The 18,721-nt window shown below is 35.4% G+C and overlaps 1 protein-coding gene across 1 annotated transcript in view; it reads right to left on the bottom strand.

Moving 5' to 3' along the window:
• LOC106123181 (uncharacterized) overlaps positions 1-15,520 on the bottom strand; it is a 41,947-nt gene extending 26,427 nt beyond the window's left edge. The window contains exons 1-2 of the mRNA XM_013319399.1: positions 15,354-15,520; positions 5,980-6,121 (exon numbers count right to left, since the gene is read on the bottom strand). Of these exons, the coding sequence (XP_013174853.1) occupies positions 5,980-6,036 (57 nt within the window). The 5' untranslated portion in view covers positions 6,037-6,121; positions 15,354-15,520. The remainder of the gene's footprint in view (positions 1-5,979; positions 6,122-15,353) is intronic.
• Between the last annotated feature and the right edge of the window lie 3,201 nt (positions 15,521-18,721).

Raw genomic sequence — 18,721 nt, 5'->3', positions numbered from 1 at the left:
TTTCCTCTGAGGTACGGAACCCGAAAAAGAAGAGAGAAAAGCTATTGTAGAACTACAGAACGAGCCATTGCCTTTTCTCATTTAAATATTAAAAAAAAAATAGATAATGACTTTAATTATTATATTAGTATATAATCATTTGCTTTTAACTTTAATAATTTAAAAATCGAACTTATGATTTAAATATTAATAATTAGTTGGAGCCAGAAACTCCGTCAACACGGAATTAAAAAAAAATTACAAACTGTGTTCTTACAGACTACGGACTATAGTCTATGTCAAAAATTTGCGTGATCCGTTCAGCTATTCTGGAGTTAACTTCTAACAAACATCCATCCATCTTCTTCTTCGTATTCTTCATTACTGAAGTTCTTGTCCTGGTACGCTTCAACGGCCGTGTCGACCAGCTGCCTCCACGCCTGTCTTCGGCTTGTCTCAGGGCAGTCGTGATATTAAGTCCCAATATAGCCTGCACTTGATCGGACCAGCGAGTAGGTGATCGACCCCATGACCTTTACCCTCTATCTTTCCGACGACAACCAATTTGTTTAGGTTGTCGGGGTTTCTCCGGGCAATATGTCCAAAGCATCCTAGGACTCGTCGGTAGCATATAGTGGCTAGCCTGGTGGATATTTTAAGTTGGTCTAGAATGGACTTATCCATCCATCCATCTACCCATTCGCATTTATAATATTAGTAAAATGAATAAGTGACAGATATAATAAAGATTGGTTAAAGATTATCTGTAAATGCTTACCCTTCCTATGTGACGAACTTGTGTTATAACTTTGTACGTACATGTCTTGTCTGCGAGGCTTTTATAAAATGGGATATCAATAGAGAACAGTGAAGCTATTGAAATATATGCTTTTGTGACGTTATGAAAGCTTCTTTATAGGGTTGTCACATAGCACTCCTATAAAAAGCTTATAATATCGTCTTTATGCAATTCATCATCATCATCTCACTATACGTCCCCACCGAGGGGCTTGGAGCTTGCCTTATTAGGCCATAGTCAACCACGCTGGTCAAGTGCGGATTGGTTGGCTTCACACATATCTTTGAATTGTTCTCAGATATGTGCAGGTTGCATCACGATGTTTTCCTTCACCGTAACAACCGATAAATGTACATATGTAAATCGGAAATCGAAAAACACATTTGTACATGGCGGGATTCGAAACCAGGACCTGCAGATTGCAAGTCAAGTGCTTGACCACTTAGCCACCGACATCTTGCAATTTATGCAATTACAAAATTAAAAATTATTAAAAATAAGAAAGTGAAAGACGAATAATTTCAAGTGGTAAGGATTTTAAATTCCAAGCATTCTTTTGATGATAAATATAAGAAAAAACAGGAATGTTATGTTGGAATACACAGGAAACAAAACATCTTTTTATTACCCTAGTGGTCTCTAATCTATTTATTTAACAGTGATAGAGCCCGCTTTAACATCTTCGCACGAATTGGCCCGGCTCGCTCGGTGAAATACCACGACCACACAGAAGACAGGCGTCAAGTGGAAGCTATTCCGCGTTTCGTCTGATGAGTGTGCGTCCCGGAGGCCTAATTTAGTCCTCTTTCCCTTCCCATCTTTTTTCTTATAAGGAAAGGATAGGAAGCGGAAGTGGTCTTTCCGGATGAGATGCATGGAAAGGGAAGATGTTTTCTTTCCGTGCATCCTCTCCTCCGTCAATTAAAGGTAGCGAAAAAAAAATTACCCTACTGATAAAGAGGGGCCAATGTATGTTTGTTATGCGGTTTCGTATATATGTAAATTCCAATGTGACGGCCTAGACCTTAAACGACTGAACCGATTTTAACTAATGAGGTGTCTTTTGAATTGTCTTTTTCCTCGCTGTATCGTAGGGTATATTAGGTGGTTGGAAATTCTAAAGATATAGAAAAGAACGAGTACAAATGTAACTGGCTATAACTTTGTTCTTTGCTAAATAGAAATTACATTTACGATACACTTTACTTGTATGAATAAATTGAAAATCATTGTTTTAAAACGCAGACAATAGATGGCGCTATTTCATCTAGTAGACTTAGTCAGGTTTATGTTTCTTTTAGTGCCTAAAACTTTAATCCATCGTTATAATAATTGTATGGGAGTTAGTATAACGGTATAATCAAGCATTATTTTTTTAGTAATTCAAATATCAGTGCGATGACAACCCTACTAGAAATAAAAGCTCGTATCAAAGACGTGATTGGTGCTTCGGTTATTGCGTCGCGCTTTATTGGAGGTCAATGACCTTGTAAACGCCTTGAACTGAAAATGAAAAAGGTTATATATAATTTTTCCGCTCGATTAGTTATCGATTGATTTATTTTACTGGAAATGTTGAACGTTTAATTTTTCCGAATGATTTGGGTTGATTTATCATATTTTTTTATGTAAAGACACGACAAAATATCTTCTATTCTTGTTTTCGGAAAGCGTAAATATAAAAAGTGTATGATTTAAATAAATAAGCACGAATTAATTTTATTTACTACTGAGATCGATCGAGTTAAAATCATCATCATCATCAGCTCACTATACGTCCCTACCGAGGGGCTCGGAGCCTACCCTAAGTTAAGGGTGATTAGGCCATAGTCAACCACGCTGGCCAAGTGCGGGTTGGTTGACTTCACACATATCTTTGAATTACTTCTCAGTTATGTGCAGCATCACGATGTTTACCTTCACCGTAAGAACGTCGGATAAAGTCGGATTAGTTAAAATAATAAAAATAAAAAAAGTAAAACCTGATAAAAAATCAGTCGTTAGACATTTTAAGAATGCACTAAAAAGATTATAACAAATACTTTCTAATGTTTTAGGAAGGCCTGGGATAAACATACAAACATTGACGTTTTAGGACATACATTTGAAAACCACAAAATAAAAGAAAAACAGATATTGCGAAATGGACAACCCTAAAATGACAATCAAATTTGTTTGCACTAAAATATTTTTTTGGTAAAAGGCTAAAATGCTGCAGGATATTTTGTACATACATTGGCAAACGAAATGCCACGAGCTCTGCCAAATTCTGTTACATTGCTCGCTCTAGATAAATTGGATTTTATTTTTCTACCTCCAGATCGGAGTGAGGTTACTGCAAAAAAGGTTTTATTTGAAATAAATGCACGTTAATGATATTAAGCTCCAATCCTATCGATATAATAAAACAGATATACAGATAAAGAATTTAATTCGCTTCCCACTTCGGTTATTACAGTAAACTGTCACAAACCGTGGATTTATGCGTACAAAAACCCCGTTGTAAAATCATATTGTTATCTCCATGTTGACAACGAAAATGACAGGGACAACGATATGTTTTATACAGAGATTTTGGTGTCAGAATCCTACGGTAAGAGCTATAATTTACCACGTTTGTTGCTACGGGAAGTTGTCGAAGGATAGTGAACATCAATTACAGTGTCACCAAAATCAATAAAAAAGAAAATTCTCGATTGTTTTTTTTTTAATTTTTATTATAAGGTGATAAGCGAGCAAACAGCCAGCATTTGCAATAGCAAAGTAACCGCTGCAGCCAAACATCCGTAGATATGTTTGCCTACCTTCGACAGGGAAGGAGCCCAGAAATATTTTTCCTCTTATGCGTCACCTACCGTCTAATACGCTTCCCCTACCCATCCTTAAGAGGAATAAGATGCAATACAGACGCAATACCTAACTCACTCCTCGTCTTGAAGTCAGTATGATAAAATACTCTTTCTATTCAGTTATTTGGTAACAAGATTGATTGAAAAATATCGAAAATTGAAACCTTACACATCCTCATATTCCTTCAATGTCAAATCCAGGCGATGTATCAAAAAATCAATGAAGATTAATGGCTTTTTCCACGCGCCTCCGTGTCGTGTTTTAACGATATTTTGTTTACGAAATACATTTTATCACATCGTAAAAATATGTAAACGCAAACATGATATTATAGCTTTTCGGGTTCCGTACCTCATAGGAAAAAAACGGAACCCTTATAGGATCACTTTGTTATCCGTCCGTCTGTCTGTCAAGACCTTTTTTCTCAAGAACGCGTGAAGGTATCAAGCTGGAATTTATTTATTGGTAAAATTGAAAAAAAAAAGCGGTGAATCTTGTCAGATATTTAGTCATGAACTAGCATGATATTATCTATATTATCTCGTTATGTCTTTTAGAAACACTTAAAAAACAGTTCTTATGTAAGTATGAACTCGATAAATTTTTCGTTATGGTTTTCTTTCGGATTTTTTAAATTAATTTTTATGTATCAACTATTACCCGTGACTCTGTCCGTGGGGTGTTTATGAAACTTAATAAGTAGCCTACGTGTTCTTCCAGATTATGTTCTATATTAGTGCCAAATTTCATCAAGATCCGTTAAGCTGTTCCGGACATACTTACTAACAAACATCTATACATTCAAACTTTCGCATTTATAATATTAGTAAGAAGTAAGATGGTATTTCTCCTTCTTTATAATATGTTTCTTAGTATGCTTTAAATTCTGAACAGGCAGAACATTAGTACTTATTTTAAGATAGAGAACAATATTCGATTCTTTTGAAACAATTTAAATACAAGAATATTGAGCTACAGGGTGTTTTCAAATCGGTCCAATGGTATTTTTATCCGATTTCTCGATCGAATCTATACAATCGGTCAAATAGGATATTAAATTACCATTACTCCTAGGTCCTTATAGGTTTATTATTCCTAGGTCAATCGGCCCAACGGGAAACGTTCGTATTTTACACTAGCAATTTCCAGTATGTACCTACTCGAACTTGAAGCGAATTTCCCCCAACTTCCCCTAAATCCGACAAAAACCTATCGACGTCAAATATTCCAGAAAATACGGCAATTATGAAATTTCTCTGCGATATTCGCGTGACTTCTAAAGTTTCTTTTTAAGTATTTAAGTAGATTGAAACAAATGACATGTGCTTGTGAAAAATTTTCTGCGAACTGCTATATTTAGGGTAAATATGTTTGGATGGAGGTATGGATCAACATGGCTCAACAGATGATGAAATTTGGTATACGTGTAGAATATAGTCTGGTAGAACACATAGGATACTTATTATGTTTCATTTTAATTACGCGCGAACGGAGTCGCGGGCGACAGCTAGTCTTATTATAATACTTGTGATCACCTCAGATTTCGTCTGCAAAAAGAAGGCTATAGTATGCCCGAAAACATCAGCTACCTTCCAGTCAAAGTCTCGTCAAAATCAGTCTAGATGTTTCGAAGATTAACTCGAAAAAACGCGGCATTGCGGACAGACGGATAGATTTTTTTATAATGGATATTTGGTTATAAGTAACGCTAACATACACTCGATTACCACTCGAATTTTGGTTGTTGGTATTCCTACCCGTAGACTTCCACAGTCGAATACTTGTAATAAAACATATCGTTATCTCTTTCATTATCTTTGATAAAACAGAGACAACAATATGAATTAAGACATGGGTCACTGTATCCAACTTAGCTGCAGCGAACTATAACTTAGGTTTGATTAATGTAATAAAAAATGCTAACAATTTGGCATTGTTTCAAAAACCTTAAAGTCATACTTAAATCAAACTTTACTCAAAGTAATCGTATACTTAAGTTAAAAGATAAGAGGAAAGTTAAGTACAATTATATTATGTTTTAAATACTCCATACCACAGATTGTTGTTTGATGGACTAAGTGCATCTCTTATAGTGGGTTTCCGAGAATCTCTGTATAAAACAAAACATCTCTCTCATTATCTAGTGATAAAAGAGAGATAACAGTATGTTTTAAACCGAGATTTTTGTCTCAGAAACCCACGATCAGTGTAGTTTATCATTAAAATGTACACTAAAGTACTACCTCAGTAACCAGATTTAATTGTATAGATTTAAATTAAGAGGCGACGTCCACGACAGTTAAAGTTGCGATTCTTCTCGTTCAGTGAAAAGGAGACTTAAGTTAGCTTACCTTATCGACAGGCATGGAAGGGCACGCACGGCACAGGTTCCAGAATGAGCCGATCATCTGGTGGCAGCCTCGGGGGCGGTGCGGGACGGGGGGGCAAGCTCTACGCCCGGTGGATCACGGGCCTCACTACCATGTGCCGCTGCTGGAACATACAGACAAAGTTAGGATACCACAATAGGATAGAGTATGTGCGAAAGGATAGGTAAGAAAGGATAATATAAGAATTTATAGTGGAAGACTCCAGCAAGCTTTTAGACCTCTCGATTGTTGCAATACCATGAGCACGCAGAAGACAGGCGTCAAGTGGAAGCAATACCAAATACAGTCGGATGAGTGTGCGTCACGGAGGTCTAATTTTAGTCCACTTTCCCTTCCCATCCTTTTTCTTTTATTACAAGGATGAGAAAAGCAAGGGGATCTGACGGAGGAGGGAATAGGAAGGGCAAATATGTTCTTTCTGTGCTTCCCTTTCTGTAACGATTAAAGGTTGGCAACGCGTCTGTAATTCAAGATATCTATGCGACCACTGAGCTCCGCTATTTCGGTGACTTCAGGTATTTGCTTCTTTGTTTGCCGCCTTTTAATATGATTATTTTCAATATTACATACTAATTTTATTAATATGTTTAGACACAAATTACTTTTCTTTCTAAAATAAAAGATTTATTAGAAAAAACCAACGTAGGCGAATCGTTCGTTGGAAGTCATAAAATTTCGTCAGTCGTATATATGAAGAATTCATGAGAAATGGATTCGGATCCAGTTCCGAGTAAATTGGAAAGAATAAAAATAGTACAACGAAATTGATTGCAGGAGGAATTTGGCTTATGTTAGGATTGCCTTGCCTTTTCATTATTTAATTCTATATATTGAAATAAAATAACGTAGGTATATATATAAAAGGTTCACGAGATTAATAACAAATTCATCATCATCACAACTAACGCCTGTATCCCAGAGGGGTAGGCAGAGCCCACGAATTTCCATTTGGCGTGGCCAAACGAAACTCCGCAATCTAGTATTTGCCATTTCGGGAGACGGAATGCGACTTGTGGCGAGTCGCGTTACCGCTTTTTTCTTCAGGAAATTTACGCATATCTTAGTAATTTCTTAGCTGATATATGCAGGTTGTATTACGATGTTTTTCACCATAGAACCTTGTATAAATATACATAAGTAATTTGAAAAACACATTGGTATATGGCGGGATTCGAACCCAGGACCTGTAGATTAGTTTAGAATTTTTGTACTTTTCAAATTAAATTTATTAAATTTAACAGTAAGCTAAATTGTTCAGAATGTCTAAAGTGAATAAGAGAATAAGCAACGGTTCCCATGTAGTTGCATTTTGGCGGGAAGCCAACACAAACTGCGATTCCTTGGATTAATGTATTTCACAGAAAACAATGAAACTGCTATAATTTGCAAGTATTTTGTAACAGATAATAAAAAGACACAATAGTAGTTTTAAGAAAAAAAAGTTAAATTAATATTTTGAAGCCGAATTCCTAATTTTAGGTTAGGATTTTTTTTTGTTGTGACTGATTGCCACTGTTTGCCTTGAGGAGGCATTTACAGCTTCACCGGGCTTGAGGTGGCCGAGCGCAGATGGCACTTAGCCTAAACCTCGTTTAAGAGTAACTAAGCTCGAGGGCTCCCTCAGGAACCTCGGCTCGGGCCGTTACTTCGTTATTATTACCGGATTGGAAGGACTTCGTTTGGAATATCGAATGTATTTCGTTTTATTAAGCAAATAAGCATACTTTAAAAAATAATTAAGGTGAAATTTAAACCGAAATAACCGTGGGTTCACATTGATACACATGTTTAGAAACATATTTTCATCCTCTTCTTATCTTAGAAAACAAAAGAATAATACATTTTTATGAATTTGCACACGCACACGGCAGTACCAGAAACACGAATTTGGTAATCTTTTATGTGCTGGCCGCGAAGCCGTCCTCGCGGAATTAAAACTTAATTAGTAGCCTAGGTATTCTTCCAGACTATGTTCTACATCTATATAAAATTTTAACGAGATCCATACAACCGTTCTCAAGATACAATTTAACAAACATCTATCATTCTACCCATACTTCTCTCTAGTTTGAAATCAGTTTTTACAGCAAAGGAAAACTTCGTGATGCTGCATCTGAGAAGAAATTCAAAGATGTATGAAGTCAACCCGCACTGAGCTGTGATTGACTATGGGCTAGTCACCTCTTTACAGGGATTTAGTCCTTGTTTTTAGGCTATATTACTTGTATTTCTCGAATTATAATCATAATGAAATGCGGTAATAATACTGTTCAGTCTCGATTAATCAATATTGTTAACTTACTAAGGCTTCTGTTGTAGGAACTTAACGACGTATCGTGTTACAATAATTTTGATAAAATTTACTAAACGTTCTACTCCTACGTAAATAATTATATCTCTTCTGTTTTAACGTAACGAAACAGAACTTAAAGTATCATACCATTAATTATGTCCTAAGCAAATGCAATCTTATTATATATAAAAAATTCTCGTGTCACAATTTTCGTTCCCATATTCCTCCGAAATGGCTTGACCGATTCTCATGAAATTTTGTGAGCATATTGAGTAGGTCTGGGAATCGGCCAACATTTATTTTTAATCCCGCGCGGACGGAGTCGCGGGCGACAGCTAGTTAATATTATAAATGTTTGGATGGATGCCTATTTGAAGGTATCTCTAGAACAGCTGTATAAATCTGGATGAAATTTAGCAAAAATGTAAAACATAGTCTGGATGAACAGATAGGCCTATAATTAAGTTTTTTTAATGCCGCGCGCACGGTGTCTGGAGTGACAGCTAGTGTACGAAAAAGCAGTTTTCAACAAGTAAATTGAAAAAGTATTAAATTGTAAAACTGTTGGATATAATCGTACGTGGGAGAAGGGGAGGACCGCCTAGGGCTCGGGCATAACAGGGCTTTGCAGGCGCCGGTTTCGGATGTAAAAGGACGCCCATGGCGACTCCTAAGATACCCTATCTTTGGAAGATTTCTCCCTAACGCCAAACAAGAAAGCAGGCACCGCAAAAATTCCGCCCAGGGCGGCGGGAATGCTTAAAGCGACCCAGCGTAGCCATCGATGTGTTTTTTGTATATTCTATGTTTTCCACGAAAATTACTTTGGACCTCGTGAGTTTGTTATCTTTATAATTATAACATGTTAGTTTTAGCTCCTATTAAATGAAGTGTAAGTTAGGTTATGTTAGCAAGAGCATGTTAAAATTATGCTTGTTCATTTAATATGCTAATCGAGAATGTGTTTGCATTGAAATTTTTATTAAATTACATAAAGTGCATTCGTTAATTCTAGTAAGCAATTATTGTATAAGTATAAGTGTTGATAAAGTGTATTATGAGTGTTTTTGTCTGTTACAAAAATATTCCGTATTCAAATCATCAGAAGCAAGTTTTAAACAAAATCCATTTGCGTAATTACTAAGCCATCCTACTTAGCGTCAAATTATCATCATCAGTTCACTATACGTCACCACCGAGGAGCTCGGAGCCTACCCTAAGTTAAGGGTGACTAGGCCATAGTCAACCACGCTGGCTGTGCGGGTTGACTTCACACATATCTTTGAATTACTTCTCAGATATGTGCAGGTTGCATCATTATGTTTTCCTTCACCGTAAGAATGTCGGATAAATGTACATATGTAAATCGGAAATCGAAAAACACATTGGTACATGGCGGGATTCGAACCCAGGACCTACAGATTGCAAGTCAAGTGCTTGACCCCTGAGCCACCGACGCTCTTGTCAAATTATAGTAACACTTTATTACTAAAATTACTTTTAAAATTATTTTTGTTTTATTTATGGGTTTCTACATATATTTTTTGCACTCAAATTAATCGTATATTATTGTAAAGTAAGAAATAAGAATTAATAATCGTTTATTTTGACAATATTGTTAACAGAAATCCTGTGATGTAACAACCACCACACAGATTAGTAACAGAGCAGACATTGTGTTAATTAAATCACGCTGTCCATTACGACTGTCCCTTTTCGATTTAATTACTACTGATTAATGTTTGGTGCCAATCTCTTTGATTAGAGACAACACGGTCGGGTGGATTAACTCTTTACAAGTATCTACGGGCTTTTTTTTATTATAATTTAATACAGAAAAAAAACAAAGATGAAATAGAAAGTTTATAACTTTAAAGCATTTTCTTTATTATTAACATCAAATTTTAGCAAAATTCATTAATTTTCATTTGACAAACAGCAATGTATTTAAATTATAAAATTGCTAATAACTTTTTGCAGGCGTTTTATCATTAACCTTTCAGTATTAAAATCCGTTTAAAATCCGAGATCCGTTTCGCCGTTCTGGATATACATTCGAACAAACATCCATCCATCCATCCATCCATCCATCCATCCATCTATCTGAACATTGGCATTTATAATATTTGTATAGTAAAATTATAAAGTATGAATAATATTTATAAGATCTCTTTTCTTTTTATATAGCTTTTAACAAAGTTAAGAATGTGCGTTGTTGTGTAAAGTGTTTAGATACGCGCTCACTACGCTATTATGATACTAAAAATATCGCTTTATAAGACATCAGAGTGAGGTTATGAGCGACCTGTCATTTTCATAGGCGTATATTTTTTGTCGACTTTACGGCAAATGTTGCGGAGTTGAGGACAAAGTACTGGATTTTATATACGGTTTTTACTTGAAAGTACTTATCGTGAAATTCTATATCAATATACAATCTTGTGTTAGTCTATTAACTTAACTTTTAACCTAAGATCTTGAAATTGTTTATTACACTTTTGGAAATCCTACTAATATTATAAATGCGAATGTTTAGATGTATGGATGTTTGTTTGAAGGTATGGAACAACTGAACGGTTCTTGATGAAATTTGGCATACATATAGAAGATAGTTTGGAAGAACACATAGGATTTTTTAAACTACCCGGACGGAGTCACATGCCACAGCTAGTAACTAGATAATTTACAAAATTGTCGGATAGACTTTAATAAAACATACATATTAATGACGTTCTTACAGCGTAGTATCGTGATGCAACCTCCATATATCTGCGAAGAAATTCAAAGATATGTGTGAAGTCAACCCGCACTTGGCCAGCGTGGTTGACTATGGCCTAGTCACTAACTTAGGGTAGGCTAAAACCTCCTCAGTGGGAACGTATAGTGAGCTGATGATATTGATACTCATTAAAACGTCGTAATATCAATGGAAATCAGTCTGTATATGAAAAAAAGATTTACAAACTTTTTGCTGCAACCTCTTTCGTGTTATAACACTTTTCTTTTTCATCGCTTTTACGTTTTCGTTTTAGCGAAGCTTTCACAAACTTCCCGTCGTCAATTTGCATTCGAACCAATTATAATTTGTTCTATGAACGGAGTTCTTTTGAGTTTTAATTAAAAAAATTAATAAGTTTGATAACTAATAGCATGGAAAAACTAACCTAAAATTGTTTAATACTATAATGAATATTTTTATTATTAATCAGCCTTCATGTAACAAATTTGCACAGAAAGAAAATATCTTCCCTTTCCATGCATCCTCTCATCCGGAAAGTCCACTTCCACTTCCCATTCTTTCCTTATAAGAAAAAGGGTGGTAAAGGAAAGCGGACTAAATTAGGCCTCCGGGACGCACACTCATCAGATGAAACGCGGAATTGCTTCCACTTCACGCCTGTCTTCTGTATGGTCGTGGTATTTCACCGGGCGAGCCGGGACAATTCGTGCAAAGATGTTAAAGCGGGCTCTACCACTGCCACACCAACACTGCCTACGCATTTCCTCTTTCTCACAGTCATTCCGTACTTTTTAATATTTAAATCAATACGTTACTAAAACGAGATCACAAAAACTATTCGTGAGCAGAATAAAAGACATCTAAAGAGATTCTTTAAGAGGTAACACGCTGACTCAGCAATACGTGACTTCCCTCGCTTGAAAACATGAAGTTTTTTTACCCGGCTTAGGAGAGTAATTTTTTGTTCACTTCTTTGACTGCTCGTGAAAGAAACTCATTCAGATTTCATGCATTTTTGACATACTACCAATTAATGGTGACTTCGTCTGTGTAGCTAAAAAAAGATTTAGAAGTCTATGTGTTATTCCAGACTGTAATCAATTTTTGTGCCAAATTTCATCAAGTAATAACAGTAATAGACAAAATGGATTTTAATATTTCCAAAAGCGCAACAAAACAAAATACAGCTATCTCAGTTTTCCGTAGAGAATAATAGAGATGGGTATACGTTTAAATTCCTTCGACAATGGAAATTCATTTATTAAACCGTATATCCATCGCTTTTCAATTTGCAAATATGAATGTATAATGTAATAATCAAATGGACTTTTTGTACGCGACTGTCCGATTTAATTTCCTATACGTTGACAGTCGCGTACAGAACTTTAATTAAAAATTTAATACTTAATTCGTAACGTGAAATTTTATTCTCCATTAATATTGATGAGTAGAATTAAGTTTTGTAAATAAAAAAAATATTTATAACATATTAATAAAGTGAGGGAGCGTCGGTGGCTCAGTGGTCAAGCACTTGACTTGCAATCTGCAGGTCCTGGGTTCGAATCCCGCCATGTACCAATGTGTTTTTCGATTTCCGAATTACATATGTACATTTATCCGACGTTCTTACGGTGAAGGAAAACATCGTGATGCAACCTGCACATATCTGAGAAGAAATTCAAAGATATGTGTGAAGTCAACCAACCCGCACTTGGCCAGCGTGGTTGACTATGGCCTAATCAACCCTTTACTTAGGGTAGGCTCCGAGCCCCTCGGTGGGGACGTATAGTGAGCTGATGATGATGAATAAAGTGAGATTTGTATGTTTGTATCCGTTAAAATTAATTTTAATTTAGTGTTTATAAATACTGGTAAGGATATAATTTTTTTTAGTGACTAACGTTATCCCGCGAAGTTGTCTGCGGGGAATTAAAACATAATATCAGAAGCCTATGTTCTTCCAGTGACTTTAACCAAGATCTGTTAAGCAAGATACGTTGTAACATTAAGAAAATTAGCAAGATACAAGCTGTTGCAAGCGATTCCATTCGTACAGAATTTGAAAAAAAAACTTAATAAGCCTATGTGTTCTACCAGACTATGTTCTATACGTATTCCAAATTTCAGCAAAATCCGTGCAGCCGTTGAAGATACCTTTAAACAAACATTCATCTAAACATTCCCATTTATATAATAATATTAGTATGATAAAGTTTTGATGTTTTGATTGCGTGCGGGACTGTATTTTTTTCAATGTACTGTCTACAAGAAAAGGTGTCTAAAACAGTCCTAACCTACTTTTATTAGTTAACCGCAGTATATTGTTCAATACTTTACGTAACACGTGCATTGCGGCTAAAGTAAACTAAACTCGAATAGATTATGAAAGTTGACCCGCATTGTATACTGACCATTATAACAAAATCGTATTCAAAAGATAAACAAAATGTTGGAAGATTAAAAATGTCAAGTGTCGTAAAACGTTTGCAAATGAGAACACAATAGTTTTAAAATTGTTTATTTGTTTCCGGGTTTTTTAATACGCAGATTAAAGAAAAACTCAGTATGTAGCCTGTATTCTTCCAGACTATGTTCTACAGCAATGCCAAATTTCATCAAATTCCATACAGCTGTTCTGGAGATACCTACCAATCATCCATACATCCAAACTTTCGCATCTTTTACACGTTACACTATTTATAACTCAAGAACGGCTTTACCATGTCGGAGATGAATTGCTAACACTTTCTAATTTTAAAATTAAGTTTGCTTAGTAAATATGTGTTACTATTTCTTTGAACCTATTTGTTATCTTGTTGTTAGTTGATTTTTTTTTATAACAGAAGGGAGTAAACGAGCAGCGGGAACACCGAAGTGTTCAACGACGCCCATGGACATCAGCAATACCAGAGGAACCGCAGATGCGATGATGTTTATTTAAAGGTATATCTCCTGAACGGCTGCATGGATCTCGCTGAAATTTGGCATACATGTAGAACATAGTCTGAAAGAACACATAGAGTACTTAAGTTTTTTTTAAAACCGCACGGACGGGGTCGCGAAATTCAGCTAGTTTACTATAATAGTAAAGAAAATAAATACTTTTTTATATGTCCAAAAATACTTGTGTTTTCTGTACATGAAATCTTTTTTTTATAAATCAAAAAGGGCGATATTAAGACATCCCTTAACCTTCATTGAATGTCGGATGACAAATCTCTATCTCTGCCTACCCTTATATTAGAAAGTAATAAAAATATACTATTTAAAATATCTAATAATATGTTTTAAATAACATTTGTTTAATATATACATTTATATGCTTAATGTCTTAATAAAATGGCCGTAGTTAATCTCTCACATAATTGCTGAAGCAATAAGCTAAGGACATGGGGGGAAGGACGAGTGACGTCATCACTGATATCATGGGGTCGGTAACGATTTATGACGTCATACCCAGCACGATATCTCTCCAGTAGTCTTGACGAACTGACTCAGGATCCATGTACATTGCTTAGAGATAATTTATCTCTTAATTTTATTTTATTCTTTTAAGGTTTTATTGTATTATAAATTGATTAAAAATATTTATTATCTGTGGTGGTATCAGTTGCTGGTTGGTTGTAAGTTTTTGTTTGAAATAAAAAAAAGAAAAAGCGTAAAAATGAATGTTTATCATACGATATACCGATCGAATAGAGTGGTCAAGCAAAATCTCACGTTGGATAAATTGGTAAGTAATTTTCATTTATATTGAAAAGGCAGTAAGCATTTATATTTAATTATTTAAACTTTAATAAGACATTATTATAAAGGTGCAATTAAAAACAAAATTAAAAAAGAAACGAGACGCGAGGAAAAAAAGCTAATTAAGTACTCGCCCTGAAAATTTACCTCAGACGGGTCCTAAAGTAGTCGGTGCCGTCACCGGAAGATTAGATATTAGTGTTAGACATGTGTTAATTACTTTTTAGGGTTCCGTACCTCATAGGAAAAAAACGGAACTCTTATAGGATCACTTTGGTGTCCGTCCGTCTGTCAAGACAGTTTTTTTTAATTATTAGGAATTAAATCAAAGATATAAAATAGTAAAGGCATTTGACGTTTCAAGTAAATCAGCTGATTGTAATTAAATCACCGAAATGTAGCACATTTTGTAATCCAATTATATTAATACGATAAAAATTAACGAAATACAACATTAAGGACACAGCCAAAGACCTCGGATGTCAGCTAATACACATTAAAATGGAGTCTGCAAATAAAAAGAGATAGCAATGATTATAATGTTCAAACACTTACGAAATATGGTTCCCAGCACAAAAGTCGCACAAAAACGAACTATTTAACGTACCGAATCGATTTTATTATACGTATTTGCGAATTTTTTATATGAATTTTTGTATATTTAACGGGATTTGCGGTCGCGGAGCGCGGTACAGATGTGTTTTTTCGCGCTGGGTACCGGCCTGACGGGCGACTGCCGCAAACTCCGTGAAAAATCAATAGCAACCCTTCGAAGTCCGTCCGCATGCGGAACTCGACTCGCCGCCTTACACTGCTCACCCATTTCCGTATTACGTAACGTTGTGTGAAAGAGACGACACTATGTTTCATCGTTCGCACCGTAAACCTCCCTCGTAAACGCGCCAATAAGCTTGTCGCAAAATGGCCGACTGACGTTTGACGTTTCGGCGCGAAAATTGACATTTGATTACGATTACTCGTTTGCAAATTGTTATTACATCGATTATATCGCTTCATTTGGGGCTGTTTCGTGATTGCAGGAAACAATATTTAAGGCACCTATTCGACGGTTGCTTTCTATTTGGGTTTATATTTTGAATTTCTTTATTGTGGTTAGTCTTTATTAAAGAAAACTTTTATGTATATACAAAAAGATTAACTTTAACCATCCTTGGTGTAGAAAAATCTTCTATAATATTTACAACAATCGTGGTGCTTTTAGTAAAAAAAAAACCTGAATCTAAAATTATATTTAGTATAAAAACATTGTAATAAAAATACAGCGCCTATTTCTATCCAGGCTATCAGAGTACACGCAGAGCATCCCGTTTCTATTTCCTGGAAACGTGTACCGATTCCTATAAAAATCGATAGCTATAGAAATATTTATCTCCTTTTTAAAATCACCGGATCTTGAGAATCTAGCTGCTATAAAAAGCCGATATTAGACACACTAGGATTGACTAGCTACCATGTTAAAGGCTTAATTATTAATTATCTGCTTGAAATATAAACCTACTAGCTGTCGCCCGCGATTCTGTCCTCGCGGAATTAAAAAAAAATACTTAATTATTAGTCTATGCTTTCTTCCAGACTATGTCCTACATGTATGCCAAATTTCACCGACATCCGTTTAGCTGTTCCGGAGTTAACTTCTAACAAACGTCTATCCAAACATTCGCATTTATATTAAGTACCTGGATGACCGTTTAAATTGTGTTTTTTGGTAATTACATTTAAGTACGAATTACTAATAAAATGTTGAAATATGAATAATATTTTTCGATGTTACCGATAGAAAAAGTTAAGTTTATGTTTAAGTTGATCATCGATAAAACACGAATAAAATGACATTTTCTAAAAATGATTCCTAGCTAGATCGATTTATCGCCCCCGAAACCTCCTATAGACTAAATTTTATGAAAATCGTTGGAGCCGCTTCCGAGATTCCAATTATATATATGTACAAGAATTGCTCATTTAAAGATATAAGATTTCTCATACGATATTTTAAAACAAACAATTCTTTACATCTAACATATGTTTTCGACGTAAAATTACAATATTTTGATCGTTGTGATATATTATAATCTCAGACTATTTACTTTTTACTAAGCGGAATTCAAATAATTTTTATACAAAATCGACACTGGAATCGTATTCAGACGAAGTCGTCATCGTTTAATGCGATAAGGACAAAAACCAGGCTTTGACGGGGTTAATGTACCACAAAAACTATTAGCAAACGCTTACAGCTAGACAATGTATGGATTTAAATAATGCAAACTATACCCTATTTTGTTTGGCAAAAAGTTTAAAATTAATCAATCGTTTAACACTAGAATTGGGTGAATGTTCATCCTTGACACTAAACGACGCAAAACTACAAATAACTTTATAAAGTTAAGGACTAGATGAGGAAAATATATCATTGGGTGGCGAACGAGCGAGCGGCCACCTGAAATCGCTGATATAGCGATGTGACCGTTGCCCATAGACATACGCAATTGCATATGCGTTGCCTACCTTTAATCGTCGGAGGAGAGTAGGCACAGAAAGATAATATTTTCCCTTTCCATGCATCCTCTCATCCGGAAAGTCCACTTCCACTTCCCATCCTTTCCTTATAAGAAAAGGGTGGGAAGGTAAAGAGGACTAAATTAGGCCTCCGGGACGCACACTCATCAGACGAAACGCGGAATTGCTTCCACTTCACGCCTGTTTTCTGTGTGGTGGTGGTATTTCACCGTGCGAACCTGGCCAATTCGTGCGAAGATGTTAAAGCGGGTTCTACCACTCTTAAACACACGTATAAATAGATGGATGGATCGATGGATGTTTGTTTGAATGTATATCCAGAACGGCTGCATAGATCTCGCTGAAATTTGGCGTAGATGTAGAACATAATCTGGAAGAACACATAGGCTACTAATTATTTTTTTTTCAATTCCTCGCAGACAACAGCTAATATTACTATAAATATCTTCGTTGAACATACCTATGTATACAAGTTAAGCAAGTTTTGATCCTCGTCCAAAGCTACACAAGTTGCATAACTTGAGTTGGCGCAATGCATTGTCGGGTCATTGACCTGCCGCTGTGGCAGATACGAATTTATTTATTATACACGTGTAAGCCTTGCTTTACATTATACACAATTAAAAAAAACTATTTAAAACACCTTTTATTATGACAAAAGAACTGAAAATTGAAACAAGCAAACTACTCGTCAAGAAGATTCAAACGAGCCCAAACTCGATTAGGTTGTGTCTCTTCATTGTAAAGTTTCCCTGACCATCTTCCAACTCCATCGTAAGATCAATCATGTCATTGTATGGGATTAACACTAAAGAAAACTTTAACTAAACCGAATCTCTGTCTACGCGGAATTATACAAACTTAATTAGGAGCCTATGTTCTTCTAGATATTCGACATCTATGCTAAATTTCAGTAAGATCCATGCAGCGTACTAGATATACCTTTAAACAAACATCCATTCTATTCGAATTTATAATATTTCATGTTACATTTAAGCATTTTATATTTGGCGCAATGCAGTTAAAGTGGTCGCCTGCATCGGCTTAAGTTCACAAAGGAGTCGCGGACTAAAGCCTTTACCAGTCTGTCACACCGAGATATCAACTTAACGCTTAACAAAAGGGCTAACGCTTTTGTTTTGTTGAAACATCTGAATAACTAAAATTGGAACATTAACTATAACATTTTAAAGAAAAATTATATTTATTAATTAAAAAACCATAGGGAATAATCGTGAGTTTTTAAGGACTAATTCCCCGTTTATAAATAGGTTTTATAACAGACATTTTAGTCTCAGTAACCTACAATAAGTGACAACATATGGCAATCAGAAGACGAATCATGTCAAATTTCTTTCATCGTGTGTTTCTGAGGACAAAATCCC

The sequence above is a fragment of the Papilio xuthus genome, unplaced genomic scaffold (assembly GCF_000836235.2).
Source record: "Papilio xuthus unplaced genomic scaffold, Pxut_1.1 DF826159.1, whole genome shotgun sequence".
Taxonomy (NCBI): domain Eukaryota; kingdom Metazoa; phylum Arthropoda; class Insecta; order Lepidoptera; family Papilionidae; genus Papilio; species Papilio xuthus.
Note: the sequence above shows the minus strand (reverse complement) of the source record. Positions and strands in the feature narration are given on the sequence as shown.